The sequence below is a fragment of the Aulonocara stuartgranti genome (genome assembly GCF_965226115.1).
Source record: "Aulonocara stuartgranti genome assembly, chromosome: 23".
Classification (NCBI taxonomy): domain Eukaryota; kingdom Metazoa; phylum Chordata; class Actinopteri; order Cichliformes; family Cichlidae; genus Aulonocara; species Aulonocara stuartgranti.
Genome location: NC_138958.1, coordinates 40,506,390 through 40,530,004, shown reverse-complemented (window position 1 = coordinate 40,530,004; position 23,615 = coordinate 40,506,390). Strand labels below are relative to the sequence as shown.

General features: G+C 41.1%; 2 protein-coding genes and 1 long non-coding RNA gene across 6 annotated transcripts in view; 2 read left to right on the top strand and 1 right to left on the bottom strand.

The window, feature by feature from the left end:
* rcbtb1 (regulator of chromosome condensation (RCC1) and BTB (POZ) domain containing protein 1) overlaps nt 1-23,615 on the top strand; it is a 77,915-nt gene that overhangs the window by 10,906 nt on the left and 43,394 nt on the right. The window lies entirely within an intron of this gene.
* The window catches only part of LOC309700747 (fibroblast growth factor 14-like), a gene marked incomplete at its 3' end in the record, with an annotated part of 69,378 nt that overhangs the window by 22,571 nt on the left and 23,192 nt on the right, over nt 1-23,615 (bottom strand). Inside the window, exons 1-4 of one of the 4 annotated variants that reach the window (XM_082524537.1) lie at nt 17,964-18,217; nt 17,498-17,829; nt 10,154-10,264; nt 4,569-4,672 (exon numbers count right to left, since the gene is read on the bottom strand). In XM_082524537.1, coding sequence (XP_082380663.1) covers nt 4,569-4,672; nt 10,154-10,264; nt 17,498-17,690 — 408 coding nt within the window. In that variant the 5' untranslated portion in view covers nt 17,691-17,829; nt 17,964-18,217. Of the gene's footprint in view, nt 1-4,568; nt 4,673-10,153; nt 10,265-17,497; nt 18,218-23,615 lie in introns of those variants that run through there. The other 3 variants (XM_082524536.1, XM_082524538.1, XM_082524535.1) reach the window with 3 other exon arrangements.
* Nucleotides 18,800-20,756, top strand: LOC309700778. Its single transcript, XR_014274750.1, has 3 exons — nt 18,800-19,100; nt 20,001-20,134; nt 20,259-20,756. It is a non-coding gene; the product is annotated as an uncharacterized lncRNA (long non-coding RNA).

The following is a 23,615-nucleotide window of genomic DNA, read 5'->3' as shown; positions in this document are numbered from 1 at the left end:
TTTGTCGACTCCCACATCACTGTGACAAAAACAACCGACTAACCTGAGCAGGGTTTGTCAGAGAGTAAGGGGGTAACGCACAAGTTGTGACAATAGATTGATATTATATTGATAATATTCTCAATAAGGATTCATAAAAAAGTACATATAACACATTTGGGGAATCTGTTTATGTTTTGTGTGTTGGAAAGAAAATATCGTCCGATATATCAGAAAATCATCAAGTATTGATATCTGTCTTAAAAAAAAACTTTAATTAATATATGGTAAAGCTGATTTTCCTTGTGGTGTTCTTGAAATATATCACCTTTTTCTGCAGGCACTGTTTGAAAGGGTTGCTTACATTTTCACACAACTTCAGCTACAAGATAATGTTTTTACACCTGCTAGCAAACACGCAGTAATGTAAAAGTCCTTCCAAGTGCAAAATGCTTTGGACTGCTGGTCTATCTTGAAGTCGTTACAGAACAGACTGCAAACAAGTGCACCATGTCTTGTTGAAGTTGCAGGCACTGGAGTCCAATTCCTATGTAGCCAAGAGGGATGAAAGATAAACCAAACTGTGTCCAAAATAAGGCTCTTTGGTTAGTGCGAACCTGAAACAACCAATTACCAAATACATAAAGCTAAACATCGCTGCTCATGTCCAGAGCAGGATAAAACGAACTGTGATGGCACCCTTAGAACATTTAATGAGTATTTCTACAGGTTGGTTCATACTACCAGTGCGAGGCACTCCAACAGCCAAGACCTTTGCAGCAACCAATTAAGCATCAAGCAGTGCTGACATCACAATAAACCCATCCTGCTGTATATAATTTATATATTTGTTATCTTGTAGCTGTCTGCACATCAGTCACAGAGCTGGAAAATGATCAAACATGCTCACTTTCCCTCTATGCAGCTTTAGAGGGGATTTATGCTGAGTGTGAGTGTGTATATGCAGGGGGGGACTCCCCCTCCTCAATTATTTACAGGAAGTCCTCATGCATCTGTGACTTTCAGCGACAGGCTGAGAAAGCCCAGCAGAGCAGCACAGATCTCCGTTCTTTCTCTTCCCGATTACCCCCTTTGTCTACAGGCTTGTTTTTGCTCCTTTCTTCTTCTTTTTTTTACAACTTTTTCCTCTCGCCCTTTTCCCCCTTCTGCCTAAACATTTCCTCCTCCCTCTCCATCCTCTCCCCTTTTCTCCATACATTTTTCATTTGTGTTTTGCACGTCTAGCTCCACAACATTTTACCTCATTTCATTTTGTCTGCAGTCCCCTCCCTTCAGTATTTTCCTCTGTTTTACCCTTTTCTCCTTCATTTCCAGATTTCTTTCTTATTTAATCAATGTCGTTTCCTCACATTTACATTATATATTTCTATTTTCTCTCGTCTTTCTCGCATTCATCTCCTCTCTCCACCTCCTTCTGTCATTTTTTACGACTTTTACTCTCGTTCCTTTCCCCTGACTGTCTCGTCCTTTTACATGCTCTTTATTTTCACCTCTTCTGTGTCACCTTCCCTCCTTTCTTATTTTCTGTCTGCAGCCCTACTTTCTCTCCACTTTCTTTTCTTCTGCCTCACATCCAAGTCTATTCTTTCTTCTCCCCTCTTCTCCTTTCATTTTTTTCTGTCATGTACTGGCCTCACCCTTTTTCCTCTCACCTCTCCCTTTCATTTCCCTCCTTTCATCTCTCTTGTCTCTGCCTCTCCTCTCCGCTACCATCCATTTCTATTCCCCCGTCTCCTCCCTCCCTCTCTCTCTCTTTCTCCATCACCTCTCCTTACTTCTCTCCTTCTCCTGTCACCTCCTTTCCCCTCCTCCTCAGCTCCTGTCATCTCCAACCAAAAAAAGAAATGAAGGGGAGGAAGCAGGGGTGATGTCAGATGAGGGGACGTCAGTGGAAGAGGTTGAACTTTCTCTGAAGAGTCAGCATGGAAATAATTCATATTCTGCTCAAACATCTTCACGCCGCCACTCTTCTACCTCACGTCCCCTCCATCCTGCTCCGCTCCACTTGCTCTTCACCTCTTCTGCCGTCTCCCTGTCATGTCTTTCTTATTGTTCTCCATGTCTCTTTCTTATTTCAATTATTCGACAAGGTTTTCAGATTTTTCTTTCTTTCTTTTTTTCATTGTCTGAATTTTTTATGTTCAGGAAGGAGATGCTTCTGGAAAGGACACAGAATCTAACGATTATCAAATAATAAAAGACCGACTGAACGCATACTCGTCTGTAATCAGGCTAATATGCTTCACTGGCATCTATTCAAAGCAATTTATCTCTCTTTTCATCTCTCTCTTTTTCTATCTAATGAAACTGTCTCCAATCTTCTGTCCCACAAAACCTAAAAAATGGGTCTTTCACATTATCTTCTGACATGAAAAAAGCTTTTTGTGCTATTATGCACCGCTGGCTCTGACTCAGTATTTGTCTCTCAATCAAAACGCTGACGAGCCTTCCAGTTTATTTTTTAATTGATTTTAAGAATTAATCAGCTGCAGCTCATTGCCAGTTTGATAGAACAACAGCGTATGTTTGTTTTTTTCATATTTTAAAGCCAGATTTCAGTAAAGTTCCCCAACACATGCTGGGTTAGTGATCTTTGCATCTGATTTTTAATCAGTGTACCGTCACACAGAGCAGAATACAGAAGATCTGTGACGTAGTGGCTCACACAGCTCACAATCTATCACAATTCACAGGTTTTTGTAATGTGTGAAGTGCAGAACAGAAGTGAAAAGTACTGCACAAGCTAATGAGAATCAAAAGTCCTTTATTAAGTCAATGGGGCTCACAAACACTCAAATTGAAGTCAAAGGAAAGTGTTTTAACATTGTAGCCATGATAAGCATGAAAATACATGAATGTATAAGCATTGCAGAGCACTGGTCCCAATACTGATGTTAGATTATGGTAATAGGGAGGCCCTCCAACCATCCCTTCTAATGTGGGAGGCAACCAATAAGACCACTCCCTCCACAATCATGACCAATAAGATCATGCTCATCACCATCTAACAGGATATGTGGGATTCAACACGTGTGCAAAGTGATATTTAAAGCTATCACATTGTTTAGTATTTTCATGAAGCTCATTCTTTGTACTCATGTGCATGCAGAATTCATAGACACTGAGAATCTTTGCTAAATGGTTTCAACTGACTATTGTTCAGTACATCAAGTGTGAGAATTTGGAGAAACTCTAAGTAGTGTGCAAGAAAGTTATGCTGTTAAAACAGAAGCTAAAACAGCAAATATGACCTTGAGCTTGACCTCAGTTTGGGTAAGGACCCATGAGATGATTGTTGTGTGAAAGTAAAATATGACTAATACTCTAGGAGGAAAAGTGAATCTTGTGAAAATGGAAAAGTGCCTGTAAAATGACAAACTTGACCTTGACCTTGAGCACAATTCGAGTCGAGATGCATTGGTTGATCACTGTGTGCACAACCGATAAAACTCTAGGAGGCGTAGTGATTCTCGTGACACGGACAGATGGATAACGAATGCCTAACCACGGCATAAGCTCATGTGTCCTTCAAGTCAAAAACTCCACATCAAGACCAAGGTCCCTGGATACAGTCCAAACAGTCCCTACACCTGGTAACTAAGCAGGGCTGTACAAAAAAATCCCCTCATGTTTCTTCCACACAATATAACGTCAGTGTGGAAGGTGATGATATATGTTTTAAAATATCTGTCACATTAGCCGGACAGTGATTCATTTACTTCACGTCTGGCTCTTTTAAAGAGTGTCACTAGATCCAAATGTTATTCTGGAAATTAGTCAAGGAGCCCATTAGGTAATTCACAGAAATAATAGGCCCTCATTTTGATAACTGATGAGCCATTTAAGCAAAAATGACAAAAGAAATCACAAGTTTAACCAATCCATGCACAGTAAACGTAATAACCCTGTGTTACCTTCCTTGAAAAATAAAAATTTTTCCGGTTTTTTCTTACTGTTTGCTTGCCAAGAGAAAAAAACACTGTAATATTTACTTGTTTTCTTTTTAAACTGATTTTTTTCCCACCAAATTAAACGATTAAGGTGAAAGTGACAATTTTCTTTTACATTTTATTATTCAAATGTAAAATAAATATATGAAGTTTGAATAAATAATGAAATAACACCTTAAAAACTATCTCTGCTTATTTCCCAAACTATTTTTGACCAGATTCAAGCAAAGTAATTTACCACTTTAATCGGAGCTAAAGTTAACAGACTAATCTCTCAGCTCAGTTTCCCTGCAGACAAAGCAAAGCCTTCTGACTTTTTTCAAAGCAATAATATGTCCAGTTCTCAATAATTAAAATCACACAAGAAGTTGTCATTGATAAATTCAGATCCGCAAGTAAGCTAAACAATTTCTCCTGAGCATTGCTCCCCAATGCACAAAAAACAGGAAAGCGCCGTAATACCGGTTGTAATCGGTTAAAGCTCCCTGTGCTGTGCCGCACGCATTAAAGAAGCTGAAACAAAGCATTTCTTGTTGTGTCTTGTGTGTGTGTGTGTGTGTGTGCGTGTGCGTGTGCGTGCGTGCGTGCGTGCGCGTGTGTGTGTGTGCATGCACTCACCGAGGAATAAAGGTGACCCTCTCCGTTCATTGCGATGTAGAGACCGGTCTTAACTGATTGGATGGCCACGACTCTCAGACCCACAGGAATTAAGTTAAACAGAGCTGAAGACAAAAGGAGACAAACTCAGTTCATGTGTTTGCGCTTCCTGCACACTTGTTGTGTGTCTCTTGTTGAAATGCAGTGCTCCCAGAACTGCTCAGTTGGTTTGGTCAACTGGTGAAGGGTGAAGCAGCCTCCACGGTCTCGTGGGGCTGCTTGCAGGGCTTTTAAATTCTGAATTTTACAGAAGAGAGATGGATTTCTTTTCTTCTATCCCAACACCAGTGCTCATGTCTATTAACATATTTAATATAACTGGATAAGAAATATTATTTGTGCAGCAAAAAAAATCATCCATTGTTCGGCTTAACATATAAAAGACTTTGTGACCAAAGTCTTCTTAAAAGCGTTGCAGGACAGTGAAAAATGTTTGTTCAATCTGAATCTGAACACCAGTAAAATAAAGATCTGGTGGAGGACATAAGGATATCTTAGCCAAGGGCTCTGTGACATTTTAATATGAGCCACTTCTCATTTTTTCCAGAGGCACAGTCCACCTCTCAGCTCCATCGGTCAGTGTTATTTAAATAGAACAGCAGTCAGTGACGGTAAAGAAACAGACGGCTGGTTGCACCCATGTAGCCCGGGGGCTAGCGTCACCGGTGGTTTTGTTCACTTCCTGCAATCACGTAGCATCTTTTATCTTGTTTTCTTTTCTTAAACTGAATAATAGATAAATAATCTAGAATTATAACTCAACATATACACAGAACTTTAAACCTGAATATCAGTAGATGACATTATTTACTCTTTGAGGGGTCAACTAAGGAATTAATTTAGGCAGTTTACAAGAAGAAGAAATAACCTATGGCATTTTTGTGGCTCTCCATTATCACTGTGCTTTCTAATTATGTTCTTAGCTCTATGAGAGTGACTTCAATTTTACCAAAACTGCTTTACAAACATCAGTAAGACAGTAATGGATTCTGCATGCGAGAGAATCAGGATTAAAATTAAATTGATGCAAAAACGGAGCAAATAACCCAATCAGGCCTTGAGTGTCACTTCAGTTAAACAATCACAAGCAGCAAATCTTTCAATTTTAAAATAAACCCGCAAAGACAAAGGCAGGGCATGAAAAATCACAGACAATATGCTCACGATTTCCATTCTGATATAGTTTTTTAATCTAGATCCTCGGATATGAAAAGATGAAAATAATCACGCCCATCGGCAGTTATGACCTTTCAAGGTTGTTAAAATTCTTCTGTCTCTCGCTGAGGTCGGCTAAAGTGGTGCCACATTTAACTCGTGTGATCTGCGTGCTGACAGCACCGACACACAAACAGCATCAAGCAAGGTTTAAGGTGAATCCTTCTTTCTTTGTGTACACAGAGGAGAATATTTTCAATGTAATATACAGCTTTGGTTCCTCAGGTCAACGTAAACTAATCGTGTGATAGATTAGCTGTAACCTAACATCCACAGCATTTTTGTTAACTCATGATGTCTACCTTTGATTTTATTCAGCTATACTATTTTACATATCTAAGTTTCATTAGAGTTTGAAGTCTGTTGTCCATTCCCTCGCTTCCTCTCACCTACCTGAACCTCTCCAGCTGATAAAAAAAAAGCATTTTATTAGGTTTTTCATTCTCCGTTGCATTCTGTGAATCCAGAACTAGACTTTACATTATTGTCTTATTGTGCGGATGCTTTCCTCTATCGCTGCCGGTATAATTGTCTCGGGCGTTTGTGACTCCTCTTTTGATTAGCTGCCGCGTCCCACGGCTCGAGCTTAAAGATGTCGTCGTTTCATGTTGCGAGTTTGAGGCCCAGCTTCGAAACATCCGCCTCTGAGATTTCTGCCTCCAACAGCAACTGTGTTTTTCCTACAACAATGTCCCAGATACTCTGGATAATCCACAGACTTCACTGTCAACTGCTGAAAGTTTTATACGACTGTCAGGCAATGAACTCCTATTGATGTGATATGCATCCATCAACCGTATACTGTATTTACCCTTAGGTATAGATACAGTACTTGCTGACTAACATTTGGAGTATTTTTTTCGACAGCTGAGACCTTTAGAAAGGAAACGAGTGCACACATTATCGCGTAAAAGCATTAAAAAAAACAACCATGACCTAAAATGAAGGTCACAACAGTGCATGTGCTCTTTTCTTTGTAATCAAAGGCTGATTGCACCTGGGATATCAGAGCCCTCATTAATCAAGGTTGCTTAGAAATGGTTGTTGATTTCTCAACCAACATTTACAGTGGAAATATGCCCAAGCACACCTGCGAGGAATCAGACTCGATAGATACCACAGTTAGTCAACCACCATCGTATTACACAGCCTTCATTAACATGAAGACATGAAACTGATCAGAGGTGCTGACAGCTGCCCCTTTAAATGCAGCAGGAAATGTTACTGACCAGACAAATGAAAAATAAATAAATAAATAAATTGCAGCTTGGCAACAAGCTTTGTCTCATCTACTTACTGCAGACTCGTTGTGGTAGAAATGTTAAAAATAAATAAATTAATGTAGATGTGAGGACATTTGGCAAAAAAAAATAATAATAATAATAATAGTAAATAAGTAGAACACTACCGCAAAAGGCGGACCGCAGAGCTCAGGCGACTCGGCCAATGTGAAAAGGACACTTTGGATGAGTGAGTGGCACGCCGCAGTGATTACTGATTAGCATTTGATTTTCTCTAAGCCCAATTCATCAGAATATTACAACAAAGCTACATCAATCAATAAGCTGTCCATCTGCCGCTCCTCCCCCGGGGGGCTGGGTTGGGCGTAGAGGGTCCGATAAAGTGAGCAGATCACTGTGACTGAACAGTAAAGCTGAAGAGCATGTTACTAATTCCCTTGCAAACTGAGGAACCTCTATTTAACCACTTATAACTACTGTAAAATATTTATTGAATATCTATCTTGTCTTTTTTTCTCTCTTTCCCAATGGACTCTCCTCTTTAACAGTGGGGAAAAAAACACGTGCCCCAACCTTCATATTAGATGAGGGTCGAGAGATTGACACGTCATCTCTAGATACCCAGGCAGCCTTGAGAAACAGTGTCAGTAGTTTTTACACTGCTATGAAATATATTTGGTTTAAAACGCTCCTCTCATTTCTCTCTTATTTACTGTAGATACTGGTTGACGTGCCTTGCGTACGTGCATCTGTCAAGAGTGTGCAACTGTCTGTCCAGGAGGCCAATTATTAGCAATGGCTCTGACCTCTATATGACCCAAATGATGCTTAAATGTTAAAAAAGGTGTTTTGCCACCAAGAAGCACAAGGGAACATACATGAACTGAGAGCTTTTCTTACATATCTTAATAAAATATTTAATCATTGTGTTAAAAATGCTAGTTTGATCACGAATGAGAAACTATTTATCATGTAAACGTTTGCGGCTCATGGATAGCCTGAAAAACTCAGAGAGGATGTCACTGAATGTGTATTCAGTCTAATTCCAATTTACTTGTGTTGTTTATGCAGCAGCACATGCATGAGATACTTTTAATTAATGTGTGTTTTTGATAATTAATTAGGTTTCACATAAATAAATTCATGCTTTTTCATGCATTGAGGCATGTGTGGCATTCACGATAATTTGCGTGCCACCTAAAGTTTAAAGGAAGCTCTTTTTCCACATAATGTAAATTCTGAAAAACAAACACATCTGTAGTTTTAGTTGCCATGAGCAGATGTTGTAAGAAAGCAAATAAAATACTCTGTCACTTTACAAGTGACAATTTGGCAATCTGGCTATTACGTTAAAGCAGTTTCGTGTAGACTTCTTACATAAAAATAGCATTACACCTCATGCTACTAATCTGTACAATAAGAACTGCAACAAACTTTGGAACATATTGTTGTGAGCAGACTGTGAAAAAGCCTTGTCCACCTTTGACACCGTTTTCCACAACAGAAATACACATTTGGGCTGTTTGTACAGTCGTGGTAAAAAGAAAATACACCTTCTGTTAAATTTAAGGTTTTATATATCAGGACATAATAAAAAAGAACATATGGCCTTTAACAAGTCTTAAAATGATTTGAAAACATTTTTGAAACATACCTGTCATTATTCAGCTAACAGAAGCCAAAATGCAGAAGTAATGTGTGGAAAGTACACCCACTCAGTAGCTAGCTACCTTTAGTAGCAACTTAATCGTAATCATTCCCTCTGTGACCTTTGGTCCACTCTTCTTTACAACATTGCTTCAGTTCTTTGAGGTTTGCAGGCATTTGTTTATGAACAGCTCTGTTAAGATCCCACCACAGCTTTATAATCAAGTCAACCTTGATTATTTTCTGTTGTAGATTTGCTGCTGTGCTTGTGATCTTTGTCCTTTTGCATCATCCGATTTGGGGCTTTAGCTGTAGGACAGATGACCTCACATTTGATTCTAGAAATCAAATTTATTTAAAGTTATTTAGTTGACCATGAAGTTCATGGTCAACTAAATAACTGTAAGGCACCCAAATCCTGTGGTTGCAAAACAAGCCCAAATTATCAGTACGCTACCACCGTGCTTGACGGTTTATATGAGGTGTTTGTGCTGCATTTGGTTTTCCCCAAACGTGGTGCTGTGCATGATGACCAAACAGCTTCACTTTGGTCTGCACATTGTTCCAGAAGTCTTGTGGTTTGTTCAGATGTAATCTTGAAAACCTAATCCATGCTTTCCATGATCTTTTTAGAGAGAACAGGCTTTCTCCTGCAACACTTCCAAACAATCCTTACATGTTCACTATTTTTCTCATTGTGCTGTCATAAACTTTAACATTTAACACGCTAACTGAGGCCTGTAGACTCTGAGATGTAGCTCTTGGGATTTTTGCAGTTTCTCTGAGCATTGCATGCTCTGACCTTGGGGTGGATTTGCCAGGACATCCACTCTTGGGAAGACTGTCGGCTATGCTGAATGTTTTCTAGGTTACTGAACAACCTGGTCTCACTGTGGAATGATGAACTTCAAATGGTTTGGAAATGACCTTATAACCCCACCCAGACTGACAGGCAGCAACAGTTGTTTCTCTAAGAAAACAACTGATAGAAAGGGATCATTGCCTTCCTATCTTGGTATTGTATAAACACACACCTGAATGCAACAGACCAGCAAACTTCCCAAACTTCTGCTTTTATAGAGGTGCTCACACCTGCTGATGATCAGTTAACCAAGTGCATTTGATTAGCAGCACCTGTCTGATACTGACCTTCTTAATTCCTATGGAAGCAGTGAAGGCACACTTAATTATTTTACTCAATTATTTTTGTTGCCATATTATATTATATATGATATTTATATAGTTTTAAGACCTTCTGAGGAACAGATGATTTTTCATTATGTCCTTATGAATAAAACCTTAGACTTGAAAGAGGGTGTACTTTCTTTTGACTATGACTGAATATCTCCAGATGTTTTATTCCTTATATACACGTGATTGTTTATGATGTCTTCCAGTGTGTGTATGTGTGCGTGAGTGTGGGTGTGTAGCGTGTCTACTAACAGGAGTTGGTGCTGTCGTCTTTGGTCCCGTCCAGACTTCCATCCTGGCCCATCTGGAGATAGAAGCCCTGCCTGCAGAACAACCTGGTCACTATGCCCTTCAGCTGTGGTTCTACACGCCACAAAACACAGACAAAAGACAGAGAGAGGAAGAGTTGAAAAAACAAGCTGATCTTCAAATCAGAGCATGCCGCACATTGTAAGGACCCGTGCATATTGTTAAGCAACACGAGACAAAACCAAGTGGTGATTTGTGTCCGTTTCAACGCTGATTTATGTAGAAAATTCCTGCTCTGAACTCACATCCTGCGCACATCTCGGAGGACGTATTTGTGGTACAGTACAGTTTAAAAAGAAGGACAATGTGACCACATGAAGCCTCCTGCATCCTGAGGGATTTCCTGTGGAGAGACTAGTCAAGCACATCCAATCCATTACAGGATTCTTGGACTAATCCGTCCTTCGTGGTCATTGTTCCACTTGAATAACATTGATAAATTATTTCTGAACCTTTGATGGTAAAGTGCAGCCTTAAATAGCTTTGTGTCTACTGTGCTCTGTCATGATTTACCAACATCTTTGTATACACGTGCTATTCTGTCTGTTCTAATGATTTCTCTTTATCTCAAGCACTTTTCCCCCCCATATTATTTTAAAGCTCAGATTCAAATACATCGTACGTAAATACTTAATAACCGCCGCAGATTTTGAAACCTCTGCAATAATTAAAAAGCACATCTAATGTAGCAAACAGAAGGCTGTGCTCTCGGCTATTTCATGTCGCTACAATTAAGCAGAAGCTGCATTTGCCTCTCCCCGTTTGACTCCGTGCATCCTGTATTCGTACAAGGAACAACTAAAACAAGACAAAATGACAAAAGTGACAGCGGGCCTGAAGGAGAGGGTGGAAACTCACGAAATGACAACGGACATGTAAAGCAGCTGAGAGACAGACAACAGACTGATTCACTAGACAAAGATCGAGATCGAGAGAGTCACAGAAGGACAGAGAGAGACTGAAAATCGGACGAAACTCTGACTGGGTCTTAGTTAGGCATTTAGGCGCTTCTTCGACAGGTACTAACAGTTATTTTCTCTATCATCTCTCCCTCTGCACAACGCTCATCCACACAAACACACACAGTGGTTGCTGAAGCTGATTATCTAAAATGACATCTCACAAACATACAGACACACGTACACACACACACACACACACACACGCGCGCGTGACTACGCCCATTCTCCCTGCATAACACACATCGTGACTTCGCAGCTATAAAAAGGGGTGGGAATCCCCTTTGAACATGTATGTGAGAGACAGAGAGGGACTCTGTGGAGGTATACCCTAATGCATAGAGAAGGGAAAAAAAGCTGCGAGTGACCCAGTTAATGAGGACCATGTGTGTGTGAGAGAGGGAGACAGAGAGGGAGAGGGGTGTTTTCCATCTTTCCGTAGAATCCATCTTGTGCAGCAGGGGAGAAGGAGGAAAGAGGAGCCATGACGCTTGTAACCAGCACTTGAACTGCAAAAATTCACAGCACACAACCAAGCACGATATGCGGTGGCATCTGTAATAAAATCTTAGAATATAGAGACGGCTATGAAATCACAAGGGAAAGATCGATCGCATTTTATACTAAAGATTTCTAAATAATATAATAGATACTTTTAAACGCTCCTCAGTGGAAATCCATTTTATTCTTGCCTCTCTCTTGTAAAAAATAAATAAATAAATCATGCATTTAAGTAAACATGTTTCCAGCTGACAGTTTGGGTATTTCGTTTTGCTTTGTGATCCCATATAACTCTCAACATTTGAATCTAAAGTCAGGGAGCACAGCGCCTGCTTCAGAGACGCTGAAATCAGTCACATTTCAATCTATCCTTGTTCGCGTGACGCGTATTCTCAGACAGCTGTAAATTTAATTCATTGTCTCTCATCCTCATCTTTTTCCCCCCATGGTGTGCCATCAACTAAAAGGCATTAATAAAACAGAGTGTGAAATTTATTTTTGCATTAGAGGCACAGATGAGACCTTTCAGTCGGGCTTTGCCTTGATACATCTGTCTCTCGGTAGGCTTTAAAAAACCCTGTCTGATATGGATATACTGCAGCAGGTGGATTTTAGTGGCAGCATGTAATAAAAGAACACGTTTTCTGGCTGGTGTTGTGACTCTGCCGAAGGGAATTTACAAGGACGGGCGATTTGTTTAACGGAACAATTTATTTCCAAGTTGGGCTGCAAAAATCACAATATGTGTGACGTGTAAACTTAATCTCGCATCTACAGAGAAGAGTGCAGGAATCTCCTTTTTTACAGAAGGGTGGAAAATGAGTCGTGCTAACATGGCTTCTCAGACTGTGGGGTGTCCCCCACTGTGTGTGTGTTTTTTGGGTTACTGAGGTGTGGCAGAAAAAGTCTGATTAACCACTGCCTTCGCTTGAAAGGTCACAGCAAATCAATCCGAGGTTGTTCTGAGAGATCCCCTCTATCCTGTGATGAGACGCTTCTACCCTGATGGGAATGATCTCTTCCAGCCTCCGTGCTGCACGTGAGGGTTCACTGAATGGTAGGACTGACTCATTATGCTCGGCTCGGGCTTGTCGTCAGCTGCGATGGTCGTCGTGGAAGGTCAGGTGATCATAGAGTCATGAAATGTTTTGTGGGTTTTTTTGTGGCTGAGAGACATCAGTCAAGGCTGCCATCTGTTGTGACGTAAGTGATGTCATCAAGAAAGAGGTGCTAGCTAGCAGGTTCCAGTTCCACAATCTGCACTAGCAACATAGCTCCTCTTTAGCTTTGTCTTATTTACAGGCGAGAGAATATAAAGTTCTGAACAGATGGTGAAGCAAAAGTGACAGAAGTCCTCTGGAAGACCCCCCCCCCAAATAAAAATCATCATTCATGGTCTTTCATGGTCAAAACACTAAATAAACAAATATCTTTTCTGATAATTTTGTTGTTGAGTTCTTCATTTGTTCCCCGTCTGTATATAACAACCTACCTAACTCCATAAGATGATCGAATTCAACTGTGTTAGCCTTCACCTGAACACCACGCTTTCAGGAGTTTAGCGTGAAAACAATACACTCATGTATTTAAAAGTGGTGAATGTTGGTCTTTGCATAACTCGCTGCTATAAAAGATGAAAAAAGACACACACACACAAAAAATCAATAACCCTCTAAGAGTCACCTGCTCATCCACTCACTCCTTCTCCCACCGTACGAAGCAGCCGCTGCTACAGTCATCCCCCCACTGTCGTCGAGGTGACATTCCCACAATTCCCAGTATCTCCCCTCCATCCTGTCTGTTGCTAGAGAAATTCCCATTCTTGGGTTGCCATGGCAACAGTCTCGTGATTCCAGACTGTTCCAGTGAAAGGGTATTCCCCAGTCCGCACACACACACACACGCACGCACGCACACACGCACGCATGCACACACAGAGCTAAATTTTCTCCACGATGTGATCTGATTCAATCAGTCAGCCAATCAGGCTGCCACGCTGATTTGACATGTCGTATTGTCTGTTAATTCGCCCCAGTCTGAGTCTACATGCGGCGTAAAATACGGTTTGCAACACAAGTGTCTCATACAAGCGAGACGCTTGAAGACCTTCTCTCTTTTTCTTTGCACACACGCACACACCGTCTCACCAAACAAAAGCACCCGAGCGAAGAATTCACGTCCAGAAACCGAGTGCACCAATTTCATCCTCATTTGCATCAACGTGATTAGTGATTAGAGGAACAGGCGCTGCTGAAAAGGGGGCATTTATATGAATCTAGAGATATAAATAATACAAGTCCTTAACCTGAATTTTTTCATAATGAGACAGCCTGATCAAATTTTATGCCAAGTCTGGTAATGCTGCGCTGTGCTGGTACTTCTTCACAGGCTTTTCTAGCCTTGACAAGAGCACCGTCCTTCATTGATTATCTATACTGCTTCTTATTATGCATTGACTGCAAAGCACGGGAACACCCTGTGCAGACATGCAGCTTCACAGACGTAGCATCTGGGCAAACAGAGGCGACAGAGTGAGCCACAGAGCTTCCCCTCGCTGCGGTGGGTGACAGTCAGTCACCGGCTTTAAAATGTGGCAGAATATTGGCAATTTGGCACCTGATCCGTGGAAATCCGTTTTACTGAGAGCAACTCAGTCCAGATTCAGGTTCATGTGGCAACATGGAAGCAGCTCAGTTGCCTTTTAGTTAGGCTCTGCCTCTTGGGAGAGGGTCTGCACGTGATCAGAGGTCAGCCTGGAGAAAACATTCCTACTGCAAGGCCTGAGTAAATGCCAGGTCAGGTTTTTATGTCCTGGATAAAACACTTACAGGTTTAAAAGAAAAATCTGTTTTTTTATGACTAGAAACAAAAACAACTAGAAAAAGCAACTATATCTCTTTAAATGAAGAAAAATTTAACCAGAAATTAAAGATCTGTGCACGCACATGCATGCTATCACTAATTGCAAGCACAGATTTAATGGTCTCCCTTAAGAAAAGTAACTTTGCTTCTGATTGGATTCGGGAGAGATTAAAGATGAAATCATTCATAATTTGTTGCTCATCATATCTGTAGACGGTAATTTATTTTGTGTTGTCTGATAAATTGAAACCAACGTCCATTTGTTGCAATGTCTGGACTTGTCAAAGTTCATGATAATTTTAAACACTGAAGGCTTTTTTAAAATGATGGCGAAAACACGTGTTGCGTCTCTATACGCAAGACATTCCTCGCTTCAGCTGCACTTTTCTTTTGTTTCGTGCTCTTGTGAGTCCCATGCTTTAATGTAAACATGATTCCAACTGACAGCTGTGATATTTATGATTCAAAATAAGACTTTACCTGCCCAGCAGCCGCCTGTCACCAAAGAACAGAAATCAAAGCACACTGCCCCGTTTAACTTTATGTGACGCACTGAAGAAGCGGTAATTTTTTTTTTAAAGTGTCATGTTCAGTATTTTATTTGGGGAAATATTTGTTTATAAAATGTATTGAAACAATGTATTTTGTATGCAATGCATCTGCTCTAATTAGCCCCAAAGCCAAGAATGAGAGTGTATGACAGCAGGTGAATGTTTTTTTAAAGCACAATTTCTTTATTTTTTTGGCAACAATTGTTTTATTTTTGTTTGTTTTTTCATTTGCATGTCCGTCGTGTGGCAATCAAATCCTCCAGTGATGGCAGCAGCTCTTAAGTGAAGCTGATTTCACTGCAGGATTTAAAGACTGTTGACTAAAATCCACCCACACCAGTGTGATGAGTTCTCTGCTCAGATGTCTAATTACTAATAATAACAACTAACAAAGAATAACTGTGGACGAGAAGGCGCTTTGGTCAGATATCACATTTTCAGCAGTAAGAAGAACGCAGATATAACATGTGTGTTCGAGTTATTGAGTAATGGAGGCTGCGGATCATTGTGAGTTGGGTGTGTATGTGTCTCCTTCACAAAACCTCTGGAAGACAGTAGGGGATGTTGGCAAATCTTTCTCATTTTAACACACACACACACAAAGCACAGACACTATGGATGTTGCCAAGCTTCCACCAGCAGCTCTCACAGCTGAGAACACAGAAATGGAGGGAGGCAAGGGAAAACAACGGGTGGAAAGACAGGAATACCTAAAAGGAAGGAGAAGGATGCAGGGACGCAGGACGAGGTGGAAAGTGTGGGGGTGATGAACCAAAGGGCAGGAGATTAAAGGAGGTGAGGAAGAATGAAGAAGGGGAAAAGGAGAAAGTAGGAGAAAGAGACTGAGAGAGAAGAAATTGAGGGATGAAAGCAAGGAAGGAGATTTGAATGGAAAGGAGAGCAGTACGCTGAGGAGACGATAAAGAGAGGAAAGGGAAAATAGGGGAGGAATGAGGAGAAAGGATAGGAGGCCACAATGCACAGGAAGTGACTAGGTGAAGCTTGAACAACAGATAAAAAGATCTAAGGCAGGTGGGGAAGATTATGGTGCGGGGGAGGAGGTGGAGGAATGAAGAAGAGGAGGAGAAGAAAGGAAGTGAAGGGAGGGGAAAATTTCTGAGGAAATGGAGGTGAAAGGTGGAGAAATGTCAGCACGAGGTGGGAAAAAATAGAAAATTAAGAAAAGAGGACAGGAGAATTGAAAGGAAAGACGATTAGGAAAGAAAGGAGATAAGGATGAAAGTTGGCAAGGTGAGAAAGGAAACGAGAAGGAAACACAGGAAAATAAGATGAGAGAGACGAGAGACGGGTGGGAGCGGGGGGGGACAATGGAGAAGCGAGACCACCTCCAACTCCCACCGAGCTCTGGAATCAGGCTCTCAAATCCCCCACAAATTTTCCCATCAGTCACCAGACCAAACCAGTGACAACAAATTCATATCGGCGCAACTCCTCACATTTGCCACCCCTCCATATCATCCCCCCACCTCCTCCTCTCATTTCCTGCCTCCCTCTCCCCTCCCCTCCCCTCCCGCACGCCGTCACCTGCTGGTTTCTCACACAATCAATTGATTACAACAGCACTTATCGTCTCTGCTATTGAACGCTTTCTATAGCGCACCATCACAACATTCTCATTAATCTACATTCACTTCTACGTGTAATCACTTCCCTTTGTGGCAAAGAGCCCGTCCCATGATGTAACAATGATGTTAATTTGGATTTGAGTGGGCCTTGAGAGCTGAATGGTGGAAAATTTTCCTTACTTTTTTCCCTTTTCTTGTTTTTTTTTTTTACCTCCACATAAACAAATCTGTTTCCATATTTCTCTATAGGGAGGAAACAAGAAATAAAGGTTAATTGGTTGCTGTCATTGCTTAGTTTTGGGGGGTTTTGTCTGACATTTTGCTAGTGTTAAGGCAAAGTGTGATCTTGGTGATAAGGCACTTTCAATTATGAGCTGAAAATGAGAGAGCCAGGCAGAGGTCCACATAGAGACAGGCAGAGAGAGAGAGGCTAGACAGACTAATCTGCGGCTTCAATAATGGATGTACCTGGAAACTACTGAACCATAGGGCACAACAAGGCATGACAGTGCGCGCGAGTGTGTGTCACACTACAGAGGGGAAAGAGAGATGGAGGATACAGAGAGAGAGGGAGACTGGGGCTGAGTCTGGCAGTGTGTATTTTTGCATGTTCGGGGTGCTTGCGCGTGCGTGTGCTCGTGCGTATACGCGTGCCCCAGCCTGCCAGGGCGTGAACGTGAAGGAGATTGTGCACAAAATGTGGCCGTGCGTAAAAGTGCATACCCGCATGCGTGTGTAGAAGCGCGCGCGCACGTGCGTATCAATAGGTTTGCGTCCCTGCAACCGTGTGTATGTGTGCATGCATGTGCAACCCCCCCTCCTCCACACCTTGCCTCCGTAGCCTCCTCTTCTTCAATCCAAATATCCGGACTTTGGAGAAGATGTCGACCAGATTCCCGTTGCACAGCCCCTGCTTCTTACCGGGGCTCTTCCGCCGCCGGTGAGCAGTCGGTCGGTGGGCGTGTTGCTCTCTTGCTTGTCGCTTCTGCCGGATCAAACCGCTGGCGATTGCCGCTGCCATGGCTCAGCCGATACAAAAACAGCCTTGTCTCCGTCCTCGTCTCCAGTCTCTTCAGTTGTGTCCACCGGAGGGGACGGAGCGCAGACGAAACCAGACACAAACCTCCAGTCTCCGCTTTACCGGCTATAACGGCCCCATACTTCAGCCACAACGCGGTAAAGTCCAAGAAAAATAAAAAAATATATATAAAAAAAATAATAAACCACACGTTACTGCATATTTTCTGCTGCCGATATTCTTCTGGCCATAGATTTGAAACGCACAGCGGTTTACCTGTCCGTCACGTTTCACCGGTCTGTCTGTCAGTCAGGGAACAGCAGCTGTCACTGAACGGCTCCTCCAAACAATCTTTCCACACCCCGCTCGTCAGTTTGTGCTCCCATGGTCAACGGGCGAGACCGGCAATTAAAAAAAATATCTGAAAGACACAGCAGTGCCTCAGAAAGCAGTTGCGTCCTCTCCTCTGAAAAGCGCCCGTTTGTATTCCGCTGACTGAAGCGCGAGGCGCGCGTGCTGCCGGCGCGAGCCCATCCAGCTGTGTGCAACTAACGAGAGTCACAAGGAGCATCACCGGAAAGAGGGCGGTTTGTCTTTCACAGTGAAAGCCTCATAGCCCTCTCTGTGGTTCCAAAAGGGTTGTGCGCATTAATGAGCCACTTGACGGCAAAGAAAATAAAAATATTTAGATCATAAAAAAAGATTATTATTATTATTATTCAAGTCTGACTCTGTTATTCTACTCTGATTGTTCCGTGATTTAACAACCTGTTGCTGCCATCAAGGGGTCAGTTTTATACATTTTAGGAAAAAATGTCACAAATTTGTAAAAACATTTATTATGTATTTATTTATTTAAAAAACATTTAATGACTTATGCTCGCCTTTCAGTGTAAACTAAGTGTAGCGTTATTGTTAAATTTGTCCTGCAATAGTCTGATTCTTATTTACTGTAATTATTGTTTGTTTGTTTTGTTGTTGTTTTATTGAACCTTTAATTAATTAATTAATTAATTAATTAATTAATTAATATATTTAATTTTTTTTCTACGCCTAATTGAGAAAAGCTGTTATTTTTAACGCTTTAAGAAAAGCATAAATAAATAAATTTAGGCTTCCAGTTCGGAAACTGTCCCGTTAAGTTATCATTTTGGGGTATGTGTCAAAGCTTCAGCGTCAGTTACGGCGCTTGTTACTTTGAAGGTAATGACCGGATGTCCTCAGGTTATTTGACGCTTGAAAGCGCGAGCGCTCTCTACCTGAAAGCACACGGCTGCTGGAGCCACGCGCCGGGCGAGCGGCCACACACGCGCTCTCAAAAACAACTGGTCATCCTCGGGCCGGTGGGGAGGAGGGGACGACGTCACCGGCTGGAGCGGCAGCAGATGGGTTTTACTCTGAAATAAAACGCAGGTAAGTGCAAGCTGCGAACTTCTACGGTCCTTTACGCGCGCCTTAGTCCTGCTGTAAGGCTGAACCCAGATTTGTGGCTAATATTTTATTTAAAATGTTTCTAATTAAACGCACAGCCACTGTTTACGTAGGAGTTTACGGTGTCACTGTGCTGTCAGACCTCAACAGGACAGCCATTAATGCTAAACGTTCTGGTTTTAGCATTTTCGTGATTGGTTTTCAGGAAACTTAACAGCAGTAGCTGGTTTTCAATTTAGGATCTGCATACATTGCTTGACCCGTTAAGATGCAAAATACTGTTGCTATTTGGCTATAAAATCTCTCTGCAAACACTTTGGGTCTTTAAATTGTGATACATTGCAATGAGTTTAAGAAGTAGCTCAGTCAAGTAACTTAAGTAATCAAGTGAGGTACGGGTCAACTTTCAGGTAGATTTATGGTATCAGCTTTGTAAAATCTCAGCTATAGCCGAGAAAGGGAAAATTCTGGAGGGCTGTTTTCTTTTTATGCCAGTCTGGCCCTTGATTAAATTTAATTTCCCGCCTTTGATTTATATCCATTAATGTCTCAAGTGTTTTCTATGGACGTGGATATGTTTAAAGACATAAAGCACTGTGCTGGCTTCAGTTCCGCTTTTTCTTACATTCACCAGCTTCCTTCTACTTATTTCATTCTATACTGGCAAAAAATGAACAGTGCTTTAGCCAGTGAAGCCTGTTCTGCTCATTACCACCTCACATATCCCCGCTGTCTGTATTCAGCTCAGGAAAGGCTGTCTGAATGAGTGGTTTAAAAATGCAAGAGTTGGGCTCCACTGATAGCCTGATAAATTGCGGGGCAGCCTTGCCTGTGTGGTTCGCCTACAGTGCACATGCTTGTATATATATATATATATTACAGGTGCAGGTTTCCGGCTGTAAGGTTACACCACGGGACGGACTACACGATACTCACCCACAATGTGACAGCATGTGGGGCAGTAACAGCTGTAACTCAACCCTGTGCGCTGACGTCACACCTCTATTTCTAAGCAGGTAAATGCACCATAAGGACACCTTACATTTAATCACCCCCCAAACAGTGAAACTCACTATTATTATTTTGAAAATTTATGTTTTGCCTAAACTTCACAAGCCTGCCTGAATCTGTCTTTTTCAGTACTGCATGTAGGTCAGCCATCTCTCCAGAATAAAGAGCTGGGCTGGGACCCAGTTGGACACAAAGAGCATTGAAATGAATTTCCCCCACTTTCTTCTGGGGAAACTGATATCAAAGAAAATCCCGAAACCGTCGCCAGTCTATCTGTCTTTACGATGAGTAACAGGGCCGTGGGGTTAGGACCCGTGGGTCTTTGAAGACGCGCCGGCTAGAACCTCAATTTTTTATCAGAGAACGACACATTTGATCAAGTTGGCACAGTGCAGTTCTCTGCAGATATGCGGCAGCAGTGATACCAACATGTGCTTTAAATATGCTGGGCTAAACTTCAGTGTGGAGGAAAATACGCACAGCTGTAATTCAGTTTAATTTAGCTTTTGCATATTCATAATTTAACCAGGAAGCACAAGGTGCTTTTGGTGGTGCCCTGCAACCAGAAGGTGCAGTTTGGTGATTAATGGTAATTACTATACTTGATAGTATTCATTTTTCCCTGCAGGTAAATCCTTTTGATTCTGGTATAGTCTGGGGCTAAAATTATTACTGTGTTCATTTTAAAATATATATGTTTTTAATTATTCTTGGGTTTTTTTACTATAGTTTCTTTATCTTACTTTGAAAATTCTCTGTTATAAAACTTTGCAATAATAATGAAAGTGCTATCCTGTCATAGGTCTTTTTTTGTCCTTGTTGTGCGGCTTCAAAAAAATGACTTTAGGGCAGTGGGATGTGATTAAAAAATAATCGGATGTTGCTGTGAGGCTTCCTGACGTCAGAAGCAGGTCAGGAACACTTGAACCAAAATATTTCAGCACCAGAGACAGCGACAGCCCTCTCACCCTGCTTCCTCTCTCTCTCTCTCTGCATGTGTGTGTGTGGGAGTTTTACACACACACACACACACACACACACACACACACACACATTGTGTTTTTTTAACCCTTGTATGGTGTTCGGGTCTGTGAGACCCGTGTTCAGTTTTTTTCAAAAGAAAAATTAAACAATTAATTATTTTTTCACGTGTAAATGTGTTGTGTCTTTCCACTCACTCCACTTGATTATAACTGATTTATTTATAACATTTTATATAAAAGAAAAACGAGAAGCACATTAATTCATAAATGTGATCTAACAAAGGTAAAGGGAAAAAATTAACCATGTTTGCTGTTCATATGTCTTGTAATTGGGATGAAGTAAACATCTGTTGAGTAATTTAACATAAAATTGTTTGATAGTGTTAATTTGGAAAGCCAAAACTCTAGCGGGTCCACCAGACCCATGAACACTGGCTGAGTAACAAAAATACGAACACCACACAAGGGTTAAGAAGGTAACACAGAAATATGATGTATGTTGGTCCTCATTGCCACTAGGTGGCAGCAGAGCCTGTCTAAGCGAAGGACCAGTGCAGCAGAAGTCCTTCACTAACATGATGACTAACAGTAAGAGAAAAACTCAAATGACTGTAAAACCTTTAACGTTAATGATTTAATGAAGTCCTGAAGAGTCTATCAGATCTTTCATCTCTGAGAGATCAAACTGTGTCATTGCCACTGTGTCCTTAACGTTGTCCTAATGTTATATTTAACTGTGCTTAACAGACCCAAGACCCAACAGCAGCATGACGTCGTCACCCTGCATCTATTGTCCCATTTCAGCAGGTATCTCTGAAATTTCTGGCAGTGATGACGCGCTGCCATTAAAGCATTTCTCTCTGTTTTTTTTCTCCCAGACAGCAAGAAAAAAAGAAAAAAGAGAGCAAAGAAAGTGTTGGTGTGTACTTGCGTGAAGATGACAGGTTTTTTCTTTTTTTATCCAGGTCACTTCAAGTAAGGGAGTCATGAATAAATCAAAGCTACATTTCCATTAAAATTCAACTCCACAGCTGCTTTTTATAACATCCCAGGGAGGTGGGACACTGCTCAGAAGCTTCAAAAAGGAAAAGCCTCGCCTTCTTCCATCCACTTATTCCACTGCCCACAGCCTCAAAAAACAAAAAACTTTACAGGGAAACAGAGTCAAAGGGAGACAACACAAGATCACAAACACACCAGACATGCATAAACTATAGGATGCAACATTGTGATTCGCTTTCTTTCTAAATCCATTCAAAATCTTCTCCTTGAGAGGAAACACACTGAGAGATACTGTTATCTTCTGTCTCAACATTTTCCACACACCGAAGTGTTCTTCTCAGCCTGCTCAGAGGCAGCGGCGCCCTCTACGGGCACTAAAGGAGACCGGCACTCACCCCTCATTCCTTCACCTCAACTTTTCCCTATCTCACTCTCATTATAATGTACTCTGTCATCCGCTGTGAAGACATTTTCATCCACAGGGATGAAAATGTATTTTTTATTGCAGCAGTAAAGCTCAAATTTGGTGGTGACTGCACTAAGCTTTTCTCACGGTTTATGTATATAGTTATGGTTGCTTCAAACTGCAACCAAAAAAAACCCTTTACAAAAGTAAATCTGTGGTCATTAAAGAAATTAATTGCCTCAAAACATTAGCAATGAAATGCTAACAGAAGAAGAGTGCCTGTGACATTTTGAGGTGTTTGTTCTCAGACACAAACACCAAAGTGCTGCCAAGAAAGAGAGAAAAAAAGAATTATTGTACAGTTCTGGCAACAAACCACCAAAACTGCTCGACTACCTTGAGAGAAGCGCGCAAACATGTTGAACATGTTGGATGTGGGAGGGTGAAGCTGGCTTCTTTGGTTCTTGTAGGGCACTTTTATTTTCCTTTAGTGGCATTTTAACTGTTTGAACAGGGCGCTACTCCAATGAAGCGAGACCTTACTGCTTCTTGTACAGCATGTAGCAATGTTTAGGAGAATCATGTCCTCATAAGTTTGTGTTTTGGGGTCAGATAACAAGCAGCATAATTTGATTGATACACGCAGATCCCCATCCAGCACCTTCGAGGTAAACTTGAACATTAACTTTATCACCCGGCACCCAACATCAAATCCCTCTAACGTTAAAACAGAGTTCCCAAATTAGTTATGAATGAAACAATCCTAAAACAAATCAAGAAGTAGAAGGGTTTGCTTTCAAACCTATTGATTGTTGATTGTTTCACAGTGTCCCAGTTCTTAGAAAAATCACCCAAAGTTTGAAAAGATGGGAATAAGATGGGAAATAGGGAAAAGGTTTCTGCCTACAAACGTATAAATAAATTATAAAGTTTAATTAAATTTTTGATGTCTTCTTTTGTTTTGATAACAGGGTTAATGGTTTATGGCATGCACATCAGAAGTAACTGATTTATTATCATAAAATGTGAAAATAGTGTTTTTTCTCATAATTACAATGATAACAAAAACACGGAGATTCATTTTTTAAGACATCT